General features: G+C 49.5%; 1 protein-coding gene across 2 annotated transcripts in view; it reads left to right on the top strand.

The window, feature by feature from the left end:
* The window catches only part of NUP155 (nucleoporin 155), an 871,946-nt gene that overhangs the window by 182,289 nt on the left and 667,133 nt on the right, over positions 1-22,524 (top strand). For both annotated transcript variants that reach the window (XM_086960546.1, XM_086960547.1), the window contains exons 11-12: positions 2,516-2,668; positions 13,565-13,665. In XM_086960546.1, the coding sequence (XP_086816672.1) occupies positions 2,516-2,668; positions 13,565-13,665 (254 nt within the window). The remainder of the gene's footprint in view (positions 1-2,515; positions 2,669-13,564; positions 13,666-22,524) is intronic.

Genomic DNA, 22,524 nt, shown 5'->3' with positions numbered 1-22,524 from the left:
TGAATGTCTTAATTACAGCAGTGCATAATTATAGTTTTGTTTTCTCCTAACTTTCACAATGCCTTCTAATATCAGAGGGAGAGGGGGGGGCAGGATCCAAACAAAAGCAGACTGCTGCCACATTTATGCAAGGACACAGTGGGGAGATAATGAGTCCAGCATTGCAGGGAGAAGTGTGGTGCCGCGGCCAGGGTGACTGACTCCGGAATCTGGGGATAACGGTTCGATCCCTGGGGCGATGGCAGATTAGCCCAGCACCATGTGACTCTGGGCAATAGTTTGCTTAATCTTCCCGACGGCCCCCAGCGCCTAGAGACCCTAACGGGTGATGGTTCACGCTTTACAAATGTGGATTATTATTAGCATGTTCGGGGCCCTCTGGGGCCCGCAGACTGCTGTTAAAAAGTAAAGCACTTGCAATGTAAGCAAGAACTTGGGTGAGACGGTGATGAGAGGCTGCGATCAGTGTTAATTTCGGTAAGCCGTGCAGAACAAAAGAAATGAGCGGCTGCCGTTCTCGAACCTGAAGGTGCCTCACGCAGGAAAGCATGACGTGTCTGCAGTAGGACAAAATAATTAAAGAAAATAGTGCTCACCGACAAAATAAACATAAGCATAACGTGTAACACCACAAGTAAAAAGTCCAGTCCTCATGGGAGGTTACAAATGCATACAAGGCGTTACTAAGGAGGGACTAAGAAGCCTATTAACGAATCAGGGAGTATAAGTGGGTATGGAATTCCTGAAACATTTCCAGAATATTGCCTTGGGGGTCTTTAGTGTTAGAATTTAAGGTGGAGTTTATTTTAAATTTGAATCAGTAGGCGACATAAGATTTTTTGCTTTGTTTAGGTAAAATACTTTTTTTTACCTATCTGCGCTCGGACTCATAGATAAGAACACGTACTGATTATTTTGTTGTATTAATATTTGATTTATTTTAGTGTTAAAACTGAGTTTTTTTAATGTCTGAATATTTTTTCTTGAGATTTGATATCAGCCTTCATTTTTACCAAGGCGGATTTGATTTCTTGTTTTCTTGAACATATGACTTATTATTTGGCCTCTAAAAACTACTTGGATGTTTCCCAAAGAGTGACCAGGGATGACAGAGGAAATGGCATTCTGTAAAATCTGATAAGAGATATCTAGCCGCAGATTCCTTACCTTTGAATTTTCCCAAGCATTAGACTTGATCAGGAAGATTGTTCGTGAGCAGTACTCAGACGCCCCAGCAGGTAGTGTAGGTAGGCTCCCCATGATGTCATTGTCCGCGGTCGAAGTGACTTTCATGACGCCTATATATAGGCGCCACCTCAGCAACCTGACACCAGTTATTTTCTTTCCGCACCACCTCAGTCAGTTTTTGAAAGGATTTTTACGACGTTTGGTCGACCTTTTTTTTTTTTTTTTAGGCCTTTTCCTCCTGGTATGTTGAGGATGTCATGGAGAAAGACTGATTTTAAGCCTGTGCGTCTCTCATACCACCTGGTATTTTTGGGGCCTATGTGAAAATAAAAGCTGACAGTGGAGCTTACCACTCTTTAAAACTGAGAATATTTGTGTTATAGGCAATTTTTTGTTTTTGTTCTTGACTTCTCTACCATCGCTATCATTTAACAACTCTGGGACTGAATCCCATGATGGGGACCGTGCACTTTTCTTCTTTTTACCTACAGTGGCTGTGACTACGCTTAGAAGGTATTTCTCTAGTGCGACAAATGTGAGTGTATGTCACTGGTGACAGGATACATTTATCACTATAATAGGGGTGTGGTATTCCCCTTGTGCTTAATAAAGGACGCGTGCATGGACACTATTCCAGTAAACACAAAACATAAATGTCATTCGTTAAGTAGGCCCACACAGTGTGTGTTTTTTTATAATGAGATATTTCTGTTATTCATGCAGGCTATTAATGACGTATTTATGGTCCCAAAAATCTTTTTGTAATTGAGATATATATCATAACATTTGAAAGTTATAACTCATCATGGTGAATCATACATTAAATGAATAAAGTAGAAAAGTAAAGGCAAACTACCTGTGAGTCGTGCATATTTGTTTTTGATGTATGGGTGGTTGCAATTTTCAAGGGAAGACTGGAGTTTGTTCTCTTTAGTTGATAATTTTTCCCTACCCTTGTAGCCGTATCCTAGCAGAGGGGTCACTCTTTGGAGTATAACATGCACAATTGCCCTTAAGTGTTGCAGTGCTAAAAGAAGAACTCGAAGTGGGATGGAGAATGCAGCCCTTAATGAGCACAGATAGATTTAGAGAGATACGAGACAGGCTTTAATGGAATATTTTGGGTGGCATAGAGGGCTACATTTTGTTACACGTTCAGGCATTATACTGTCTTGACGCTTTCCTTCTGGTTATATTTAAGGTAAGGGACTTTCCCTTATAGTCTTTCCTGTCGCCAGTAAAGACGTGAGGCTCATTGAATATTGTGAGCACAATAATCGATAATGCAGTATTTTTTTACTTTAACACAGTGTTTGCTTTTTTTCAGGTGTACGAATGTATTTTAGTACTGTGCCATTTAAGCATCCAGATGCTCGTCCCGGCATGTTGGCATTGGTTAGCATTCGTTTACCTCCTGGATTTTCTGCCTCTTCTACAGTTGAAAAACCATCAAAAGTGCACAAAGCTCTTTATACCAAAGGTAAAGAGAGAGGGCTGTTGATTCATTGAACCATTTGTATGTCTGTCTGACTTATGAGGCTTAGCTGCAGATGAGAGAACATCAAGTTATTCTGGTGAAAATGGATATTGTGATAATGATGATAATAATTCTTCTTAAAAGAGGTATGTATTTTGAAACTCTTCCTCGATGGACAGCCACACCATTACTTACAAACAAATATAAATCAGTACGTGGGGAGGGTACATTTTCTTGAATGATTCGTTGCTCTTCAATGGTGGTGACCAGCATCTCCCACGGCATTAATTGTTTCTACCCACCTAATAGATGTTATTTTCGGCCGCCAACTTGATTCCTACATCATTGTTTTCAACCCTCTTCTTTAATACCAACAGGCTCTGCACTAGTGCTCAGATGTGGTCTCTTGAGATCCATTGCCATCTTGACTTGACATTCTCAGTGGAATCATTTTTGATGCCGGAGGCTTTTTTCATGGTATTATCTTTGATATTCATCTGCACGCGAAGTTCCAGGAAACCTACTAATTCATAAAAGTTTTCTTTTCTAAAAGCATTTCCTTTGGAAAATGGACCCCAAAAAAATAATGGTTTTCGTTTTTCAAATTTTTAATGAAGGCCAATTGAAACTTGTTTGGCTATGAAGCCAGTTGTAATTGTTCCTACAAAAATGAACAGAAGGCAGGGAAAGGATGTACATAGCTGTCAGCCATTTGTCATAAAATGTTGATATTGCTTTTTTAATTCTGGAGGTCCATGGTCTCCGAATTCTCAGCAAGTCGGAGAAGCTTTTGTTATTTCTGCTTTGTAAATCAAGAATACTGAAACTCCCCAACAGTAGTGCAGCTAAGCAGTAGGATTTTAAATGAGGGCATCTACCTAGAGCCATCATCGCAATCCTTCACGCACTCTGATGCTTGCCATCCCAGATGGATGGCATTATGTACCCCAGCAGGTCTGCAACTACCACTCTGTACTGCAACTGTCAACACCCGAAAAGTCTATAATGGCTGTAGCAAGAAGATTGCAATGGCTGCTGTACTTCCAAGCTACAGTGGATATTTCCCTCTTCTACTATCAAGTTTGGCCTTTATGTCTTTAAATATCCCTGGGTATTGAGCATTGGGTAGTTGGCGTTGTACAAGGTAGATACCTGCCTCGTCGTCTTGATGCCCCAATATTTGTGGAACTGCGCTTCTCAAAGCTACAGATGTCTGATGCAGGGACTGCAGCTTCCCTCGTTGCTCAGGAATAGTGGTGTCCACTTAGCAGCCTTGGGGTTCCTACATTACCGATAAGGGGGAAAAACTGTAGACTCCATTATTCAGGCTTTTTTGTGTTTGCAGTTCAGCTTGTTTTCATATGTAGTAGTGAATGCATATAGTTTGAGTCCTACCATAAGTGCCGCGATGCTGAAGGCATGGATATTGGTTAACCCATTGTCCTATCCAGTACAATTTTCTGAACTCCCAATGCAACCTTATATTGCTTATATTTCCAAATCATCTCTCTACCACCTACGTATTCTGTGGAAATGTAGAATAGCCTTCCCAAATCTGCCTCTTATTAAATCTGTCCCTAATTAGGTTGCTTGCCTAATTCTTGCTGCCACAAAATCTGATCACTATGTGATTCTCAAGACCATTCAGTAGCATCCCCTGGAAGTCGGCATTGCTTTCAGGTTATCTCGCACCACATTTAAGACCCTTCACAAACATCTTCTCTGATAGCTTCTGTTGTTCGAGTAGCAGGGACGTATTAATGCTGAAAATCCGTTCAGTTAGTAACTGTAGGAAGGTACATCCTGACTATGGTTGCCCCCAACTTTTTGCCCTGTGTTTTAGCTGGTTTTGGACATAGTCGACCTGGGACCCTGCCAATCAGGACCCCAGGCCTACTGCTCTCTCTTTAAAATGGATTCCATGTACCCTAGGTACATTTCCAATTGGTACTGGGCCACCTTATCAGACCCTGTAACTCAGGGCATAGGTGTACCCAGGGCTGCCAGGGGCTGCAGCATGTATTATGCCACCCCTGGCTGGCCTCCTAAATTTGACACAACTGGCTGCATGACAGCTGGGGCAAAGTCGTGTAATCACCCTTTGCTGTAGGTGTAGTATACCTATACCTAACCCTAAAATGGACGCACAGATTCCTATCAGTCACTCCTATGGCAGGCCTTGACAATCCTGAAGGCAGAGTGCTTGGAATCGTGTGAGATGGTGCTCTGGCATGAGCTGAGCCTGTCTGCAGCTTGCGGAATCAAGTCCTAATAGCTGTTCCATGATATCGCATACCATATACTCTTAAGTGCATTATAATCCTCGCGGTTAAATGCTATCTTTGGTATTGCTTTATCAAAACATGTCGAGTAAGGTGTCATACGAATTGGAATACTAACCCCTCGCCAATCCTGGCGACGGGGTTAGCATTCCACCCTTCTAGAGGGACACGACATGTATGTAACTGTGAACCCCGGTTAAAGTTAACTAAAGCCTCAGCTCCACAAAATGGATGCTGCCACCACAGACACGAGTCTGACCCCCTGCAGCTGGGAGTCCTTCCAGCGAGGGGAGCCTGGACAAAGGGTTTCCTGTCAGGGGCGGTGCTAGCACCGTCCCAGACATGGTTTTGTGTATCCTGGGTAGGCAGGGCTTTACAGGAAGGTGACTGCTGAGTGGCACCCCGGTGCTCACTACGCATAGGCCGGTCTGAACCAGTTCCAGGGGCACACCAGCCCCTGGCCTGGGGAAGTCCAGCATGGCTGAGGGGTGTAACCACCCCCCACCTAGTCCCACCCATAGGCAGGACCTAGTCACCGGGTCAGCCCCCTTTTTTAGTATAAAGATGGGAGCGGGCCCCCTGTTAAAATTAGATCATCTTTGGAATCAAGATACCACTTTCTTCGAAAGGACTTCACGATTTCTTCTTCAAGATTCTCCCTTGTGGCTAAGGAGTAGTCACCCTGCATCCGCAGGCACCATCCTAAAGAACACTGCGGCCTGCTGCAAGTCCTTCATCACGAATCCGACGACCCAGCACGACGAGACCCGGCTTCCCTGGCACCTCTGACCTCTACTCACCTCTACAGCAAAGCTGAGAACCGTGAGTGCGACGAGACCTCAAGGGACCGACGATCGCCAAGACTGCACGACATCTTTATTGCAAGCCCACCGAGTCTTCCACTGGTGAGTGCTTTGGGGTCCGAGAAGCCCCAACCCTGCGCAGCTCCAGCACCCAAGATCAGCCTCCCTGCATCTCCACGATCGGCGTGGGGCCCTTCTGCTGTTTGCTGTGCACCGCGTTGTTTGGCTACTAGCCGGCTGGCTTGTGGCCTTCTGAACGACGCCCGACGACAACTCTTCTGCTGGTCTGGTTGCTCCAGGCTGGCCCCTGCTTCCTTCTTCAAGAGAGGCACCCCGGACCCTCCTGGTCCACTCCAGACGCCATTTTAGGTCCACCGCGTGGGCTTGAATTTGCCAAGGCTTTGTTGCCCAATCCTGGGTCCAGCGACGCCGACAGCTTCTATCTTCGTGGGACAGCTCGATCCTCCATCCTGGTCGCCGACAACGCCTCCTGGTCCGTGAGATCTTCGAGTCAAGCGTCACCCACTCACCTAGTCGAGGTGGCTACCATCCGGTGCCCTCCTGGTGCCCACTGACTACTGGCTAGTAGTCTCGAACTTGGTCCCCTCTGCTTTCAGGTGTCATCTATCTTCAAGATCCAGGCTTGGATCCGACTGAACTTTCTTCACTGGTCACCGGCCAGCATCTTTTCTTCCGGCTCCTGGTCCGTCTACGAGGATTCCCGACGTCTTTTCAGACCTATGCAGCTGCAGCCCCTGGGCTAGGTAACTTCGGCATTTCGGTGCCCCAGCATAGCCTCACTATCCAAGGGTCAGAATCTACTTTCGTTTTCTCCCTACCAGGTCGGGTTCGCCCGAGAACACTAACTTTCTAATTCCTAGCTACCATAGACTTTTGTCCCGCATCTCGCGTGAGAGTGCACACACTGCACCCGAGTCCCCTAGGCCTCCTAGAAGTAATCTAACGATTCCCTAGTCAAGTCCTAGCGATTCCAAAAGCTATTAGTACTGTACTTACCTGCTAGGAATTTCGCATTCCACTTTCAGAGTATATGGTTTTCCGTGCCCCTCGGGCATTTGTATATACTGTGCTAACTTAAGTATTTTTGTAAGAGTTTTGGTTTGTGCTTAGTACCCTGTCCTCATAAAGAGTACAGGGCTGTTGTGATCTTTAAATAAATAACTGTTTATTTTCATAACACTTGTGTGGTGTCCTTTCACTTGGTATTCAAGGGGTATATGTGTGGTAAACAGCTGGCTTAACGCGCCCTCTCGAGTCTTTAGCCTTAGACTGCTCGTATCCACGCTACTAGGATAGCTGGTCTATAAGGTTGACTTACAACCAATCATCAATAAGGGTTGCTGGACTGATACATAGTGTTCACTAGAATAGTGAGCACTGCATATCAGGCCACCTTCTCACATTGGTGAGCAGCGGTTGGGATTTGAGCTTGCTGTTGTTTTACCACACGTATCCTAAGAATATCTTGTTGAAAGATCACATAAGTACTGTTAGGTACATATAACTAAAGCTTAGAATACTCTGAGTTCTACTGAACCAGCTGTTGCAGCTCCTCAAGGCCTAGCACACCTTGGCTGCAACTCTTAGCAAGGGATCAGTAGGGAAACACATAGTGTAGGTAGGTGCATCACTTACACCACACTAGAATCAGCATGTCAGACAAAGGAGGAAACTCTGAGTATCCCCTTGTGTCAGTGGACCTTCCACAGGTCACTTCTAAATATGCTGCTCTTAGCTTCCATGAGATGAGACAAGTGTGTACTCTCAGGAAACTAAAACAGGGGTCTAACCCCACCACTTCCTTTCTGATTGGTCTCTTAGAGGCTTATGATGCCAGTAGGGCTGGTAACCCAGACCCTTCTAATCCAGATGGAAGTTTGCCCTCCTTACAGGGTCCCTTTGATATCCATCCCCTCCATGAGGCAGATGATGCTGAGGAGGAGGATGAGTTGTCTGGGGATGAGGCAGATAAGGGACAGCTAGAGGTCAGTAGACTAAGCAGGTCCAACTTAAGCAGACATGAGCTTGGTACTAGGGGACCCCTGGGCCCACTCTCAGGTCAGCTTAACATTGGGAATGGACGAGTTAGGTCTCTATCAAGAGGCTCTAACAGATCCTTTCGAACCAATGGCTCTCTCAACTCTTCTCACAGAGGAATGTCTTCCCCTAAGAGGAGAGTGTATGAAGCTGAAGAAAGGGCAATCAAACTGAGGATTGAAAGGGAAGAACTTGCCCTGGCCAAAGAGAGACTTGCCCTTGCTAGAGAGCAAGAATTATGTGGGCTACAGCCCACTGGTGGCAGCAATAATCCTAGCAATAGGGAAAGGAGTTTTGATAAAAAGCACCTGAATAAGATAGTGCCCCCCTTTAAAGAAGGGGATGACATCCACAAATGGATTACTGCTTTGGAGAGAGCCTGCACTGTGCAGGGTGTTCCCCAAAGTCAGTGGGCAGCTATCTTGTGGCTCTCCTTTGATGGTAAAGGTAGAGATAAGCTCCTCACCACAAGGGTGGAGGATGCTAACAATTACAAAATCTTGAAGAATGTACTGGTTGATGGGTTTGGTTTAACCACTGAACAATACAGGATGCTGTTCAGAGACACCCAGAAAACTCAGTCTCAAGATTATACTGACTTTGTTGATTGTGCCACTAAGGCTTTTGAAGGCTGGCTACTGGGTAGTAAGGTTACTGATTTTAAAGGATTGTATAATCTAATTATGAGGGAACAAATCTTAAATAATTGTCAGAACCAGTTATTACATCAGCACCTGGTAGACTCTGATCTGACCTCTCCACAGGAATTGGGTAAGAGGGCAGACAAATGGGTCAGAACCAGGGTTAGGCCTAAAAACCAGGGTGGTGACCAGAAAAAGGAATCAACCAAGCCTCAAGAGAAGGGTGGGGATAAATCCACAGAGAAGACTTCCCAAGGGCCCCAAACCTCCAACAAGGGTGGTGGGTCCCAGAACACTCCTTCAGAACAGAAGAAACCCTATTGCCATACCTGTAAACAGGTGGGTCATTACAAAAGTGATGCCAGTTGCCCTAAAAATGGTAATAAGGGAAATATACCCCCAGGTAATACTCCTAAACCTCCTGTTACCACTAGTGGTAATCCCCCAGGTGGTGGGAGTGCCCCCAAGAATGTGGTGGGCATTACTTTGGGCAATCAGGAGGACTATGGCCTAGCCAGGTTCCCTGACCACACTCTTGTCTGTGAGACTGGCATGGGGTTTGCCAACTTCACTACTGGACCCCACATTTTGGGAAAGTATAGACAAGAAGTTTTAGTGAATGGTCAGAAAGTTGAGGCATTCAGAGACACAGGGGCCAGCCTCACCATGGTGAGTGACCATCTGGTCCCCTCTGCTCAACTGACCCCTGGTTTTACTTATCAGGTGACAGACATTCATGGAGTGAAGAGAAGGCATCCCATGGCAGTAGTCAAGCTCAGTTGGGGTAATGTCACAGGGCCCATGAGAGTGGCAGTGACAGATAACCTACCTGTAGATTGCTTACTGGGGAATGACCTGGAACTCTCAGCATGGGCTGAGGTGGAGCAAGAAACTCACTCCAGGATGATAGGCCTATCCAGACAGGTTAATGGGGCAGTAATAGCTACAGCCCCAGTCCAAGCACCATTCCTCCCTGAAAAGGTTGGAAGGGCAGTGGTAGCCACTGCCCAGGCTCAGACAGACTTTCCAGAACAGGATAGGAGGGCTGTGACAGTCACAGCCCAAACACAAACTGAGTGCCCGCCTGAAAAGGTTGGCAAGGTTGAAATGGTCTCAGCCTCTACTCAAACAGATAGTGAGGTTGTGAAGCCTGAAACAATGGATCACTCCACTCAAACAGAGAGCATTGAGGAGGAAGAAGAGTCTTCCCCCTCCCAGACACTAGGTGAGAGCCAGCCTCCCCAGGGAACTGTCTCTACCCCTGTTGAAGGAACTGCCCCAGAGGTAGTCAGGCCTAGCCTGGCAGAGCCCCTGATGGCAGTGGACCCTTCCCAGGTGGGACCCAGTCTGGAGCAGGTAACCTGCACCTCTCTACCCTGCCTCAGTCAGCCCAGGGCTGAAGAGGACAGGGAGGCCAGTGGTGGACCCCAAAGGGCCCCCTGTCCAAAAGAACCCCTTAATCAGCAGATTAGGATCACTGAAGCTGGTAACCCTAGCCAAGTGAAAATAGAACAGACTCCTGAGGGATCCCCCTTAAAAGTAGTTAGGGAACTCCCACAGCTGGACACTGTTGGGCACAGCCAAACATGGGGCCTAAAAACCCCAGACCTGACCTGTCCCTCCAGTAAGCCAAACAGAGGGACTCAGCCTCCAGCTTTAGGTAGCCAGAGGCTGACCCTGAGAGCTCAGTGCATCTCAGCTAAAGAAAGAAAGGCACACATGATGAATGGTGATTGGAGGAAGTTGAGCCCAAAGGTAGAGGAGCCTCACTTCAGTACTCCATCCCAGCATCAGCCTTCTTCTTTCCCAAGACACACCAGAGACAGAGATTCCCTATGGTGGAGACCCTCAGATACCCTTAGGGTGAGGGGTTGCCTAGTGGACCATGACACAGGGGGAAACCAAGCCAGAGCTGGTCCTTCCTTATATGGCCACTTAGGTAATAGAGGCTTACCTGGACAAGGATAGCCTTATCTCCTTTCGTTTGGGGGGGGGTTGTGTAGGAAGGTACATCCTGACTATGGTTGCCCCCAACTTTTTGCCCTGTGTTTTAGCTGGTTTTGGACATAGTCGACCTGGGACCCTGCCAATCAGGACCCCAGGCCTACTGCTCTCTCTTTAAAATGGATTCCATGTACCCTAGGTACATTTCCAATTGGTACTGGGCCACCTTATCAGACCCTGTAACTCAGGGCATAGGTGTACCCAGGGCTGCCAGGGGCTGCAGCATGTATTATGCCACCCCTGGCTGGCCTCCTAAATTTGACACAACTGGCTGCATGACAGCTGGGGCAAAGTCGTGTAATCACCCTTTGCTGTAGGTGTAGTATACCTATACCTAACCCTAAAATGGACGCACAGATTCCTATCAGTCACTCCTATGGCAGGCCTTGACAATCCTGAAGGCAGAGTGCTTGGAATCGTGTGAGATGGTGCTCTGGCATGAGCTGAGCCTGTCTGCAGCTTGCGGAATCAAGTCCTAATAGCTGTTCCATGATATCGCATACCATATACTCTTAAGTGCATTATAATCCTCGCGGTTAAATGCTATCTTTGGTATTGCTTTATCAAAACATGTCGAGTAAGGTGTCATACGAATTGGAATACTAACCCCTCGCCAATCCTGGCGACGGGGTTAGCATTCCACCCTTCTAGAGGGACACGACATGTATGTAACTGTGAACCCCGGTTAAAGTTAACTAAAGCCTCAGCTCCACAAAATGGATGCTGCCACCACAGACACGAGTCTGACCCCCTGCAGCTGGGAGTCCTTCCAGCGAGGGGAGCCTGGACAAAGGGTTTCCTGTCAGGGGCGGTGCTAGCACCGTCCCAGACATGGTTTTGTGTATCCTGGGTAGGCAGGGCTTTACAGGAAGGTGACTGCTGAGTGGCACCCCGGTGCTCACTACGCATAGGCCGGTCTGAACCAGTTCCAGGGGCACACCAGCCCCTGGCCTGGGGAAGTCCAGCATGGCTGAGGGGTGTAACCACCCCCCACCTAGTCCCACCCATAGGCAGGACCTAGTCACCGGGTCAGCCCCCTTTTTTAGTATAAAGATGGGAGCGGGCCCCCTGTTAAAATTAGATCATCTTTGGAATCAAGATACCACTTTCTTCGAAAGGACTTCACGATTTCTTCTTCAAGATTCTCCCTTGTGGCTAAGGAGTAGTCACCCTGCATCCGCAGGCACCATCCTAAAGAACACTGCGGCCTGCTGCAAGTCCTTCATCACGAATCCGACGACCCAGCACGACGAGACCCGGCTTCCCTGGCACCTCTGACCTCTACTCACCTCTACAGCAAAGCTGAGAACCGTGAGTGCGACGAGACCTCAAGGGACCGACGATCGCCAAGACTGCACGACATCTTTATTGCAAGCCCACCGAGTCTTCCACTGGTGAGTGCTTTGGGGTCCGAGAAGCCCCAACCCTGCGCAGCTCCAGCACCCAAGATCAGCCTCCCTGCATCTCCACGATCGGCGTGGGGCCCTTCTGCTGTTTGCTGTGCACCGCGTTGTTTGGCTACTAGCCGGCTGGCTTGTGGCCTTCTGAACGACGCCCGACGACAACTCTTCTGCTGGTCTGGTTGCTCCAGGCTGGCCCCTGCTTCCTTCTTCAAGAGAGGCACCCCGGACCCTCCTGGTCCACTCCAGACGCCATTTTAGGTCCACCGCGTGGGCTTGAATTTGCCAAGGCTTTGTTGCCCAATCCTGGGTCCAGCGACGCCGACAGCTTCTATCTTCGTGGGACAGCTCGATCCTCCATCCTGGTCGCCGACAACGCCTCCTGGTCCGTGAGATCTTCGAGTCAAGCGTCACCCACTCACCTAGTCGAGGTGGCTACCATCCGGTGCCCTCCTGGTGCCCACTGACTACTGGCTAGTAGTCTCGAACTTGGTCCCCTCTGCTTTCAGGTGTCATCTATCTTCAAGATCCAGGCTTGGATCCGACTGAACTTTCTTCACTGGTCACCGGCCAGCATCTTTTCTTCCGGCTCCTGGTCCGTCTACGAGGATTCCCGACGTCTTTTCAGACCTATGCAGCTGCAGCCCCTGGGCTAGGTAACTTCGGCATTTCGGTGCCCCAGCATAGCCTCACTATCCAAGGGTCAGAATCTACTTTCGTTTTCTCCCTACCAGGTCGGGTTCGCCCGAGAACACTAACTTTCTAATTCCTAGCTACCATAGACTTTTGTCCCGCATCTCGCGTGAGAGTGCACACACTGCACCCGAGTCCCCTAGGCCTCCTAGAAGTAATCTAACGATTCCCTAGTCAAGTCCTAGCGATTCCAAAAGCTATTAGTACTGTACTTACCTGCTAGGAATTTCGCATTCCACTTTCAGAGTATATGGTTTTCCGTGCCCCTCGGGCATTTGTATATACTGTGCTAACTTAAGTATTTTTGTAAGAGTTTTGGTTTGTGCTTAGTACCCTGTCCTCATAAAGAGTACAGGGCTGTTGTGATCTTTAAATAAATAACTGTTTATTTTCATAACACTTGTGTGGTGTCCTTTCACTTGGTATTCAAGGGGTATATGTGTGGTAAACAGCTGGCTTAACGCGCCCTCTCGAGTCTTTAGCCTTAGACTGCTCGTATCCACGCTACTAGGATAGCTGGTCTATAAGGTTGACTTACAACCAATCATCAATAAGGGTTGCTGGACTGATACATAGTGTTCACTAGAATAGTGAGCACTGCATATCAGGCCACCTTCTCACAGTAACCAAGCAAACTTTGATCAAGTCCTCTCATGATTGAAAGCTCCTACTTTACTTGCTTTTCTTTTGATAACAGTTTCTCGGAGTGGTATAGCTAGTTTGTTGGTAAGAGGTAACTGTTCTTTGCTGTTGCTTTGTATTGCTATGTCATTCGTTTTGCTATCTGTAAATTTCTCTGCTACTCTTGTGGTTAAATTGCCCCTTTAGGAGATGTAAATACATGGAAACACGCACGTAATGAATAATACTTGTGTGCTTAAAGTACATTGCTGGCCATTTAGACTTAGGTTAAGTACCACAGAGATCTAATTTCTGTTGATGTAGAAATCTTTGGTGGCATTCGTGTTTTTACTATTTTTCTTCTTTGTATTAGTTATCTTACGTTTTGTTCCTGCAGGTGTGTTGCTGATGGCTGCTGCTGAAAATGAGGACAATGACATTTTATGGTGCATCAACCACGACTCTTTTCCCTTTCAAAAGCCAATGATGGAAACACAGGTAAAAAAAATCAAAAATACTTGTAATTTGGAATGTGGATTATTATTATTATTTTTTTGTTTTTTGATCCTTTATTTGTAGCACATGCAGTTACAAGTATGGGCCTACAACCATCCCGGCCTGTCGCCCTAATAGAGACCCGAAATATAGAAAGATAGGGGAAAGAGGAAAAGAGGATAAGCGGAGGAGTGCCCTCATCGTGCCGCCCGGCCCCGCCCTTCACCCCTACACCTCGAAAATCCCAGAAAGGAAGCAATACTTTAATGAAGAATAACATATCCCGAGCACAATAGCGATGAAATATCCATCGAACATACCCACTGCACCGTCTGCCAAAAATAAAGCCAATAGACCATGAACCACATCATCCCTGACCCTGTCTGGCAGCGGTACCGCCAGAAGTCCACTCGTTAATCAATTTAAAGCACAGTCCTGAGGGTCCAAACAATATGGGTGGGTCCGGTTGGGGCGCAGTTATAGAAGAGCACAACAATCCAAATCCATCTAAGTATAGACAGCAAAAATCGGGCAATATCGACGCCGGTCTCGGGAACTTCCCAAAGTTCACAGATAATAACATCATCCAGGAGAGGAGAGTCGCACAGTTTGGCCACCGCCGCGACAGGACCAGGCCAGTCCAAGAGGGAAAACAGCGCTCCATCCCCAGCCGCCAGTTGGATATGTGTCCCAAGGAGACATCCATACGAGCAATCAAGTCGGTCCGCGCGGGCATGGGAGCCCCGGACCTCGAGCGGCTCCCGGTGCCTCTGCGGAGCTGGAACTTCCTCCATGGACTCAGCAGCAAGTTCATCGGCAGCCCTCTGGAATCGGACCTTGGCCGCTAGAGACGGCAAGACAGCAATGGCGTCCAGTCTTTCACCCAGGTCCAGGCATGGCAAATCATGGTCTCGTGAAAAACTGTTAGGGCAGCCAACACGTCCCAGGATGTGAACTCCTGCGTATGTTGCGAGCATCCCAGCCCCATCCGTGCAACAGCCACCTGACGTGGACACGGGCCGTAGAGGAGGGCACCTGCCGCCATCTTAATCCAGTCGGCCCCGTCCCTCTTCACCACTATCAGGGACCAGGCCTCACCGCGAAGGCGCCACGGGATGCGTCCCCGGGGCAAAAAGCTGTGAGGCAGGCTCCTGAAAGGAGAGCCACCAAAGGCTAAAATCCCTGCCGGGCCCCGGGAGTCGCCCGCCTATGTTGGGGGCAGTCCTTGGCTATGCCCGGGCAACAAAGTTTGGGGAGGGGGCAGGAGGCATGCGCCCCCTCCGATCCTGTGCCACCACACTGCCCCTCAAGGGTCACCGCCAAGCGGTCCGGGTCTTCACCGCTAGCAGCGGTCCTTCATGTCAACGGCACCCACCGACAGTCCCCCTACCGCCATCAACGGCCGCCGGTGCTGCAGCTGCGGTCTCATCACCGCGTGGACCGCGGAGCAGTCGGGGACAGTTCTCAGGATCCGCTGCACGCAGGAGCTTCGGGAGCAAACGGTAGGTGCTCGTTTTCTTTCTCCTATTAAAGTATGTCTATGTGGCTCAGGATAGACGTCAGAATAGACGTGTGGGGCGAAAGGGCTCACGGAGCCGAGCGACTATGTGGCCATTTCGAATGCCTGCTTGGCTCCTCTCCGGAATATGGATTTTTAAATGAAAAGTTTCATGAAGCAGAATCTCACTCTGTGGGCAAAGGAGAGTAGTCTAATTTTTTTTTTAAAGTACAAACAAAGTGCAGTGTTCAATGCATTCGAGGTGTAAACAACAAGCAATAAAAACAACTTAATAATAATCCTGTTTTAAAGTGGAGTTTATAAGTTTGTTTCGCCCCCCAAAAAGTACTTTCCTACTTTATTACATCTGATATTGCTAAATCACCACTTAGATTTTATCTTTTTTATACTTGTCAAATCTGCTCCTTAGATTGTTCAAAACTTATGGTGGTTTATTTATAGATTGTTTAGCAATGTTGAGGCATTTTCGGTCCAGGATATTCTTTCACCAACTTGAATTCCTAACCTTCGTGTACAGGTCAAAGAGCCTTTGGTGCTTTTTAGGGCCATAGTTGACCAATGCCATTTTTACTCCAGCTGGAGTATGACTACATTGTGGTTGGAAAACTATTTCAAGAGCAAGTGTCCACTTTAGGAAAACCATATCAAGAATATGTTTATCTAAAAATGTTCTTGATCTCACAATCTTTTCCTTCAAAAGTTATATTGATAGGAAAACTGCAAAAGTTGCACCAAAGTAGTTCCTCAGCACCTTCTAGTCCAACACCCTGCTTGCTACATCTGTGCAGTAAGTTTAGTAAAAAAGGAACTAAAGCACCATAAGCAAGGTGGATACGTGTGTTGTGGTTTTTGGGCTCGTTTGTGCATGAACTCCTTTTGTAATTTTGCGGCAAGAGATCTGTAACTCAACGAAAGTCACTGCTAATGTTTTAAACACTGTGCCAAATGCCTGGAACGGAACCTCCGAAAGAAGAAATTATTTATGTTGTGTCAAGGCTCAGTCAAGCCTTTTTTTAACCTGCATTCTGCACTGCTCCTGCCTATCTGATAGAGACTACTAGCCTCAGATTCCTTAACTTAGAATTATCCCCAGGCGTGAGACCGGATTTGGAAAACTTTTCTGCCACAGGATCTCTGCGTGCCGGGGGGACGGCACCATGTGACTCCGCCCTGAAGTCGTCCGCGGTCGTGACGTCAGCGAGGATACATAAGTCCCACCCTGGCGCGCCTACGTCAGTTTTTTCTCGTTTCCGTGTGCAAATCTGATCCGGATTATGCCCTGGCCTGTTTTCAGGCCTTCTATCCCTTTTCACGCTTGGCGTTCAGTGGAACAGTGTGCGAATGCCTTCAGGCTTCAAGACGTGTACCTCTTGTGCACGTCCCATGTTGGCGATGGACCCTCACCCTATTTGCATGTGATGCCTGGGTGAGCACCACGACTCGGAGAGTTGCGACGCCTGCCAGCACCTTAAGCCTAAATCACGGAAGGAGTGCCGATTGAAGTTGCTGTCGGTGCGCTTGTCCAGGTCGGTGTCGTCACAGCGTCTGTCCCCTAACTCGGAGGCAAGGAGTCGCCGGTTTCGTCTGCGACATCGTCTTTCGCCGCAGCCCCTTGGGCGTGGCTCACCGGCTGGTAGTTCCTTCAATTTGTATCTGAGGCCCTCCTTCCGCGGCGGGCGCCATCTCCTCCCGGGACGTGTGCCCCCGCCTGTCGCTTCCCTACCCGGCGCGAAGGTGACTAGGGCCCAAATGACAGCCTACGCTGCAGCTCTGCAGGCTTCTTTGGCCCTTTCTCCTCCTCCTGAGACATCAGTGGATCCCTTGCCTCACGCGGGGACTTCCGCGGAGTCGCCGGCGGCTCCGGTGTCGAAGGTTTCAGCTCCAGGTCTTAGGAGTGTTGTCGTCGGGGTGTGGTCCTTTGGGGCTCCACTCTTCGGCGCCTAGCGTCCCTGCCTCGCCGCAAAGCCCTACGGGGCTCCCTGTGGCGTCGCAGGTGATCGCCGGGACTTCGGGCTTGCCCCCAAGCCTCCCTCCATCCTCTGAGCAGGCGGCTGCCTCACCAGAGGTTGAGCCGGCGCCATTCCGGCGCTGGGAGCCTTCCTCCCCGGCTCCAGTGGAGTCGCGGGTGGAGGCCGGCGCCTAGGGCACCTTCCCGAGTGTCAGAAGTTAGCCTGGCATATGATGTCCACTAGTTCTAGTGGGCACCTTGCACCAGTCTAATCGACCCTTATTAATGGTGGTCGTAAAGTCAACCTTATAGAAAGCTATCCTAGTGGTAGAATGGACCAGCAGTCATCAGGCTAGGAGAGCGGATTAAGCAAGTTGTTTTAACAATTATAATCCCGTGAGTACCAAATGAAAGGACACCACACATGGTATATATCAAATATATATGTATTTATTCCAAACACAACCCCGCTGCACTCTTTGAGTTCAGAGGTAAAAATACAGTTCGAGGCATGTGGGCTGCTGAATTCATATCTGTGCATAGATCGCCGCCTAGTGTTGGGTCCGGATGATTGCACATTGTTGTCCTGGAAGAGTCTTCGAAGTATCACGAGATAGGTGGCTCCTCCCCTGGACTACAGTGCGCATGGGCATCGCCTCCATCCCCAGATTGTTTTTTTCCGCCATTGGGTTCGGATGTGTTTCGGTTCCCTCTGTCGGAATCGATAGTTGTTTAACTTTCCTTACTTAAGACCAAAAGGTCTTTAGGACTCGCGTCGGTATTGTCCATCGTTCGGGTTGGTTTATTCATCGGCTCCGAACACTTGCTGCCCTTCCGCGTGCTGTCGGCGCGGACGGGCCTACACGACGCTCCAGACTATTCAACATGGAACGAACTCCGTTTAAGAGGTGCCCAGTGTGTGCCTCAAAGTATTCACACCTCGACGTGCACCCAGTGTGCAACAGATGCTTGTCGCCGGACCACGACGAGGCCAGGTGTATGGCCTGCTCCAAGTTCCGGTCGAAGAAGACTCTCAAGCTACGTCGGGCCCCAAGACTGCAGGCCCAGTTATCGGCACCCCCACCAACCAACATCTTTGAAGAAGACGTTGAAGACGACACCGTCCTACAAGTTTCGGACTCTAACCCGGCGTTTTAGGATGAAAACTACGACGCGGGAGATGAGGAGTTCGAGGAAGTCGTCAAGGAGGTAGGGGACGACGACGGGGCCATTGCCACCGTGGAGGATAGCTCGGAAGAGGAGCATCCTCATACTGACTCCAGGGCCGAACCCCAGCATAAGGCCCAGGTCGAGGGATCGCCTTCGGGCCTTACCCAAGACCTCAATACTCGTCCCTCAGCCCCGCCTCCGGATCCGGCCACGGACATTGTTGATGCGCCACTCCCGGTACAGAAACCGAAAGTGAAACCATCAGGGTCCGCACCATCTGTATCGAAACCGAAAGTGCAAGTCGCACTGGTGGGATCAAAGGCTCCAGAGGCCTCGGCGCCGAAGAAATACAAAATGGCCGCCGAGATCAAGAGCCACGCCAAAATGGCCGACCCGAAGACCACAGTGTCGAAGCTGAAGACAAAAACGCCCGACGCGGCTGCGTCGGCGCCGAAGCTGGTCGACGCTCTAAAGAGCCGCGTCGACGCCAAGAAGGTCGATGACCCTAAGAAGGCCTCCAAGAAGCGTCAGGACGACCCCAAGGCTCTGGCTACACCGATCCCGGTCGACAAAGCCAAGGGCGGTGCTGTGTCGGCTCCGAAGACTGCGCCTTTGGTCGCCGAACCAAATCCGGACTCGGAGGACTCGCTCGAGCCAGTCCAGCCCTCCCCGTCCTTTACCTTGAAGCTGGTGTCTACGCCTAAACCATCCTTGGTGGTGCCGAAGCCACGGCACCAACCACTAGCGGAAGAGGAGCGTCGAGAGGTTGTCATTGACGCCAACACAGGCAAGCTCTCTCTCCTTAAAAGGAAGATCACCCCGGAGCCGGTGTTGGAGCATTTTCATATTCCACTTAAAAAGAAGTTGGACTCTGCGGGCACTTCTGCCCCTATAGAGCCTGCATCTCCACAAGGTCTGGGACTCTCACCCACTCACTCTAACGCTGGGGAGGGTGACGAGGACGAGGAGGAGGAGTACAATTATCCAGCGTACTAGGATCCAGAGGAGGTAAATGAGCCATGGTCTGCTGGAGGCGACCCTGCGGACCCTCAGACAGGACACGAGCCGTAGCTTTTTGCTGCAAAGACTTCACCAACAGAGGACTCTGCAGCCTTCAACGCTTTGATAGAGGGAGCTGCGGCCAACCATGATGTCGACCTCCACGCCGACCCAGTGGATGTCGATTTTCTTTTTGACAATTTCTCAGTGGCTGAAAAGACCGTCAAGACATTGCCAATGCTCAAAGGTGTGCTAAAGCATGCGCCAGAGGTTTTCAAGGAGCCCACCCGGGCAAGAGTCATCAATCCTCGCATTGATAAAAAATACAAGGCGGCGCCCACTGACCCAACATTCATCAAGGGACAGTTGCCACTGGATTCTTTGGTTGTCTCCAACGCACGTAAAAGAGCCAATTCACAGACCACGGGTGATGCTCCTCCCCCTGACAAAGAATCAAAGGTGTTTGAGGCATCAGGGAAACGTATTGCTGCGCAGGCAGCCAATATATGGCGCATATCAAACACGCAGGCTCTACTTGCACGCTACGATAGGGCGCACTATGACACCCTAGAAACACTTCTACAGCACTTGCCAGATCAGTATAAGGAGGGTGCAGAGATGCTGATTCAGGAGGGTAAACTCATAACCAATGCCTCCATCAAGTGTGCTCTAGATGTGGCTGATACCGCCTCGCGAGCCATCAATACTAGCGTTCTGCTACGCCGGCATGCGTGGCTCAGAATATCAGGCTTTAAACCAGACATTCAGACCACCATCCTCAACCAAACAGTAAATCCAGACCACCTGTTTGGACCTGAAGTAGATGCCACACTCGAAAAAATGAAGAAGGACACTGACACCGCTAAATCTATGGGTGCCCGTCAGTCCCAGCAGTTTCGGGGTGGTTCCTTTCGCCGCTCCAATAACAGAGGCACCTCAAGGGGTCAAGCGTCACAATCCACGCAGTTCTATAAAGCTAACACCCAAACCTCATACTCCAACAAAGGTAGGGGTGGATACCGTGGCAACAACGTCAAGGGCAGAGGACGTGGAAATAACAGCTCCAGGTCCTCCACCGCCAGCAAACAGTGACGCCTTGTCACTGCCCCCCGACCACACAACACCGGTCGGGGGGAGACACCAGCAGTTCCTGCCCGTGTGGAGGTCCATCACCACGGACAGGTGGGTCAAATCTCTTATTCAGTACGGTTATTGCCTGGAACTCACTTCCATCCCACCAAACATACCTCCAAGGAACCGTCCTATGTCCGGCGAGCACTTGCACTTGTTGCAGCAAGAAGTTCAGGTCATGCTGCAAAAAGGGGCAATAGAGCTCGTTCCACTGCAGGAAAGGGGAACAGGGGTTTACTCCCTGTACTTTTTAATCCCAAAAAAGGACGGATCTCTCAGGCCCATCCTGGACCTCAGACCTCTCAACATGTACATTCTGTTAGAGCATTTTCATATGCTTACTCTGCAACAGGTTCTCCCACTGCTCCAGCAAGGGAACTTCCTGGCAACTCTGGACCTCAAGGATGAATATTTTCACATTCCCCTGCATCCTTCACACAGGAAGTATCTGAGGTTCACCATTCAAGACCAGCACTACCAGTTCAAGGTCCTGCCCTTTGGGGTCACCACAGCGCCCAGGGTCTTCACAAAGTGCCTGGCGACAGTGGCGGCGCACCTAAGACGTCAGAACATCCACGTATACCCCTATATGGACGACTGGCTCATTCAAGCAAAGTCGTACAGACAGTGCGCCGACCACATGTCCCATACCATTCACCTCCTGCACGATCTGGGATTCTCACTGAATTACCCAAAGTCCCATCTCCAGCCTGCTCACATACGGCAGTATCTGGGCGCGACCATAAATACTCTGGTGGCTACAGCCCAGCCTAATTCAGTGAGGATCAACAGCATTCTATCGCTGATTCAAAAATTCAGACCTCAACACTCGCTTCCAGCACGAGTGTTCATGCAGTTGATCGGCATGATGGCCTCCTGCATCTCCATTGTCCCGCACGCGAGACTACATATGCGCCCGCTTCAGGAGTGCTTAGCACGTCAGTGGACTCAGGCTCATGGGCAGTTGAAAGACCTAGTGTTGGTGAGCGGTCGGGCATACAACTCTCTGCATTGGTGGAATCCACAAAACCTTTGCAGGGGCCGACCGTTCCAGGAGCCTGTGCCACAGATTATCCTGACGACGGACGCTTCTCTCCAGGGTTGGGGAGCGCATGTACTCCACTATACGGTGCAGGGACTATGGACACTACAGCAAAAGAAGATGCACATCAATGTGTTGGAATTGATGGCGATCTTCATGGCCTTAAAGACGTTCAAAGTACATCTGTGCAACAAGGTCGTGTTGATCCGGACGGACAACATGACGGCCATGTACTACATTCAGAAACAGGGAGGGACACACTCTCCACAGCTGTCTCATCTGGCTCAGAGCATGTGGAAGTGGGCCATTCAGAGGAACATCATTCTCATGGCAGAACACCTCCCAGGCAAGGACAACCAGATGGCGGACCTGCTCAGCAGGCACAGCCACCAAATGCACGAGTGGGAGATACACCCATCAGTACTCCAGCCGTACTTTCAGACATGGGGACATCCAGAAATAGACCTGTTCGCCACAAGGGAGAACGCAAAATGCCAAAGCTTCGCCGCCAGGTTCCCACACCCGCAATCGCAGGGCAATGCGATATGGATGAACTGGTCAGGCAAATTTGCGTACGCTTTTCCCCCAGCACCCCTGATACCGCTGGTGGCACGCAAGCTCAGGCAGCACTCGATGACCCTCATCCTGGTTGCTCCAACATGGGCTCGCCAACCATGGTACACCACGTTTCTGGAACTGTCCGTGGTACCGCATCAAAGGCTTCGCCTCACACCCAGCCTTCTGACGCAGAGCCATGGCGACATTCAGCACCCAGATCCGCAACAGCTCAACCTGGCGATCTGGCTCCTGAAGTCCTAGAGTTTGGCTACCTCAATCTTCCCCCGGATTGCATGGACATCATTCGGGAAGCAAGAAAGCCCACTACTAGAGCCTGTTATGCGGCCAAATGGAAGCGGTTTGTCATTTATTGTGCACACCACAACATCAATCCACTAGATGCTTCCATTCAGAACATCATTTGTTACCTGTTTCATCTGTACCAGTGTAATTTGGCTTATACTTCCATTCGCATTCACCTGTCTGCGATGGCCG

The sequence above is a fragment of the Lissotriton vulgaris genome, chromosome 3_1, assembly GCF_964263255.1.
Source record: "Lissotriton vulgaris chromosome 3_1, aLisVul1.2, whole genome shotgun sequence".
Lineage (NCBI taxonomy): Eukaryota > Metazoa > Chordata > Amphibia > Caudata > Salamandridae > Lissotriton > Lissotriton vulgaris.
Note: the sequence above shows the minus strand (reverse complement) of the source record. Positions and strands in the feature narration are given on the sequence as shown.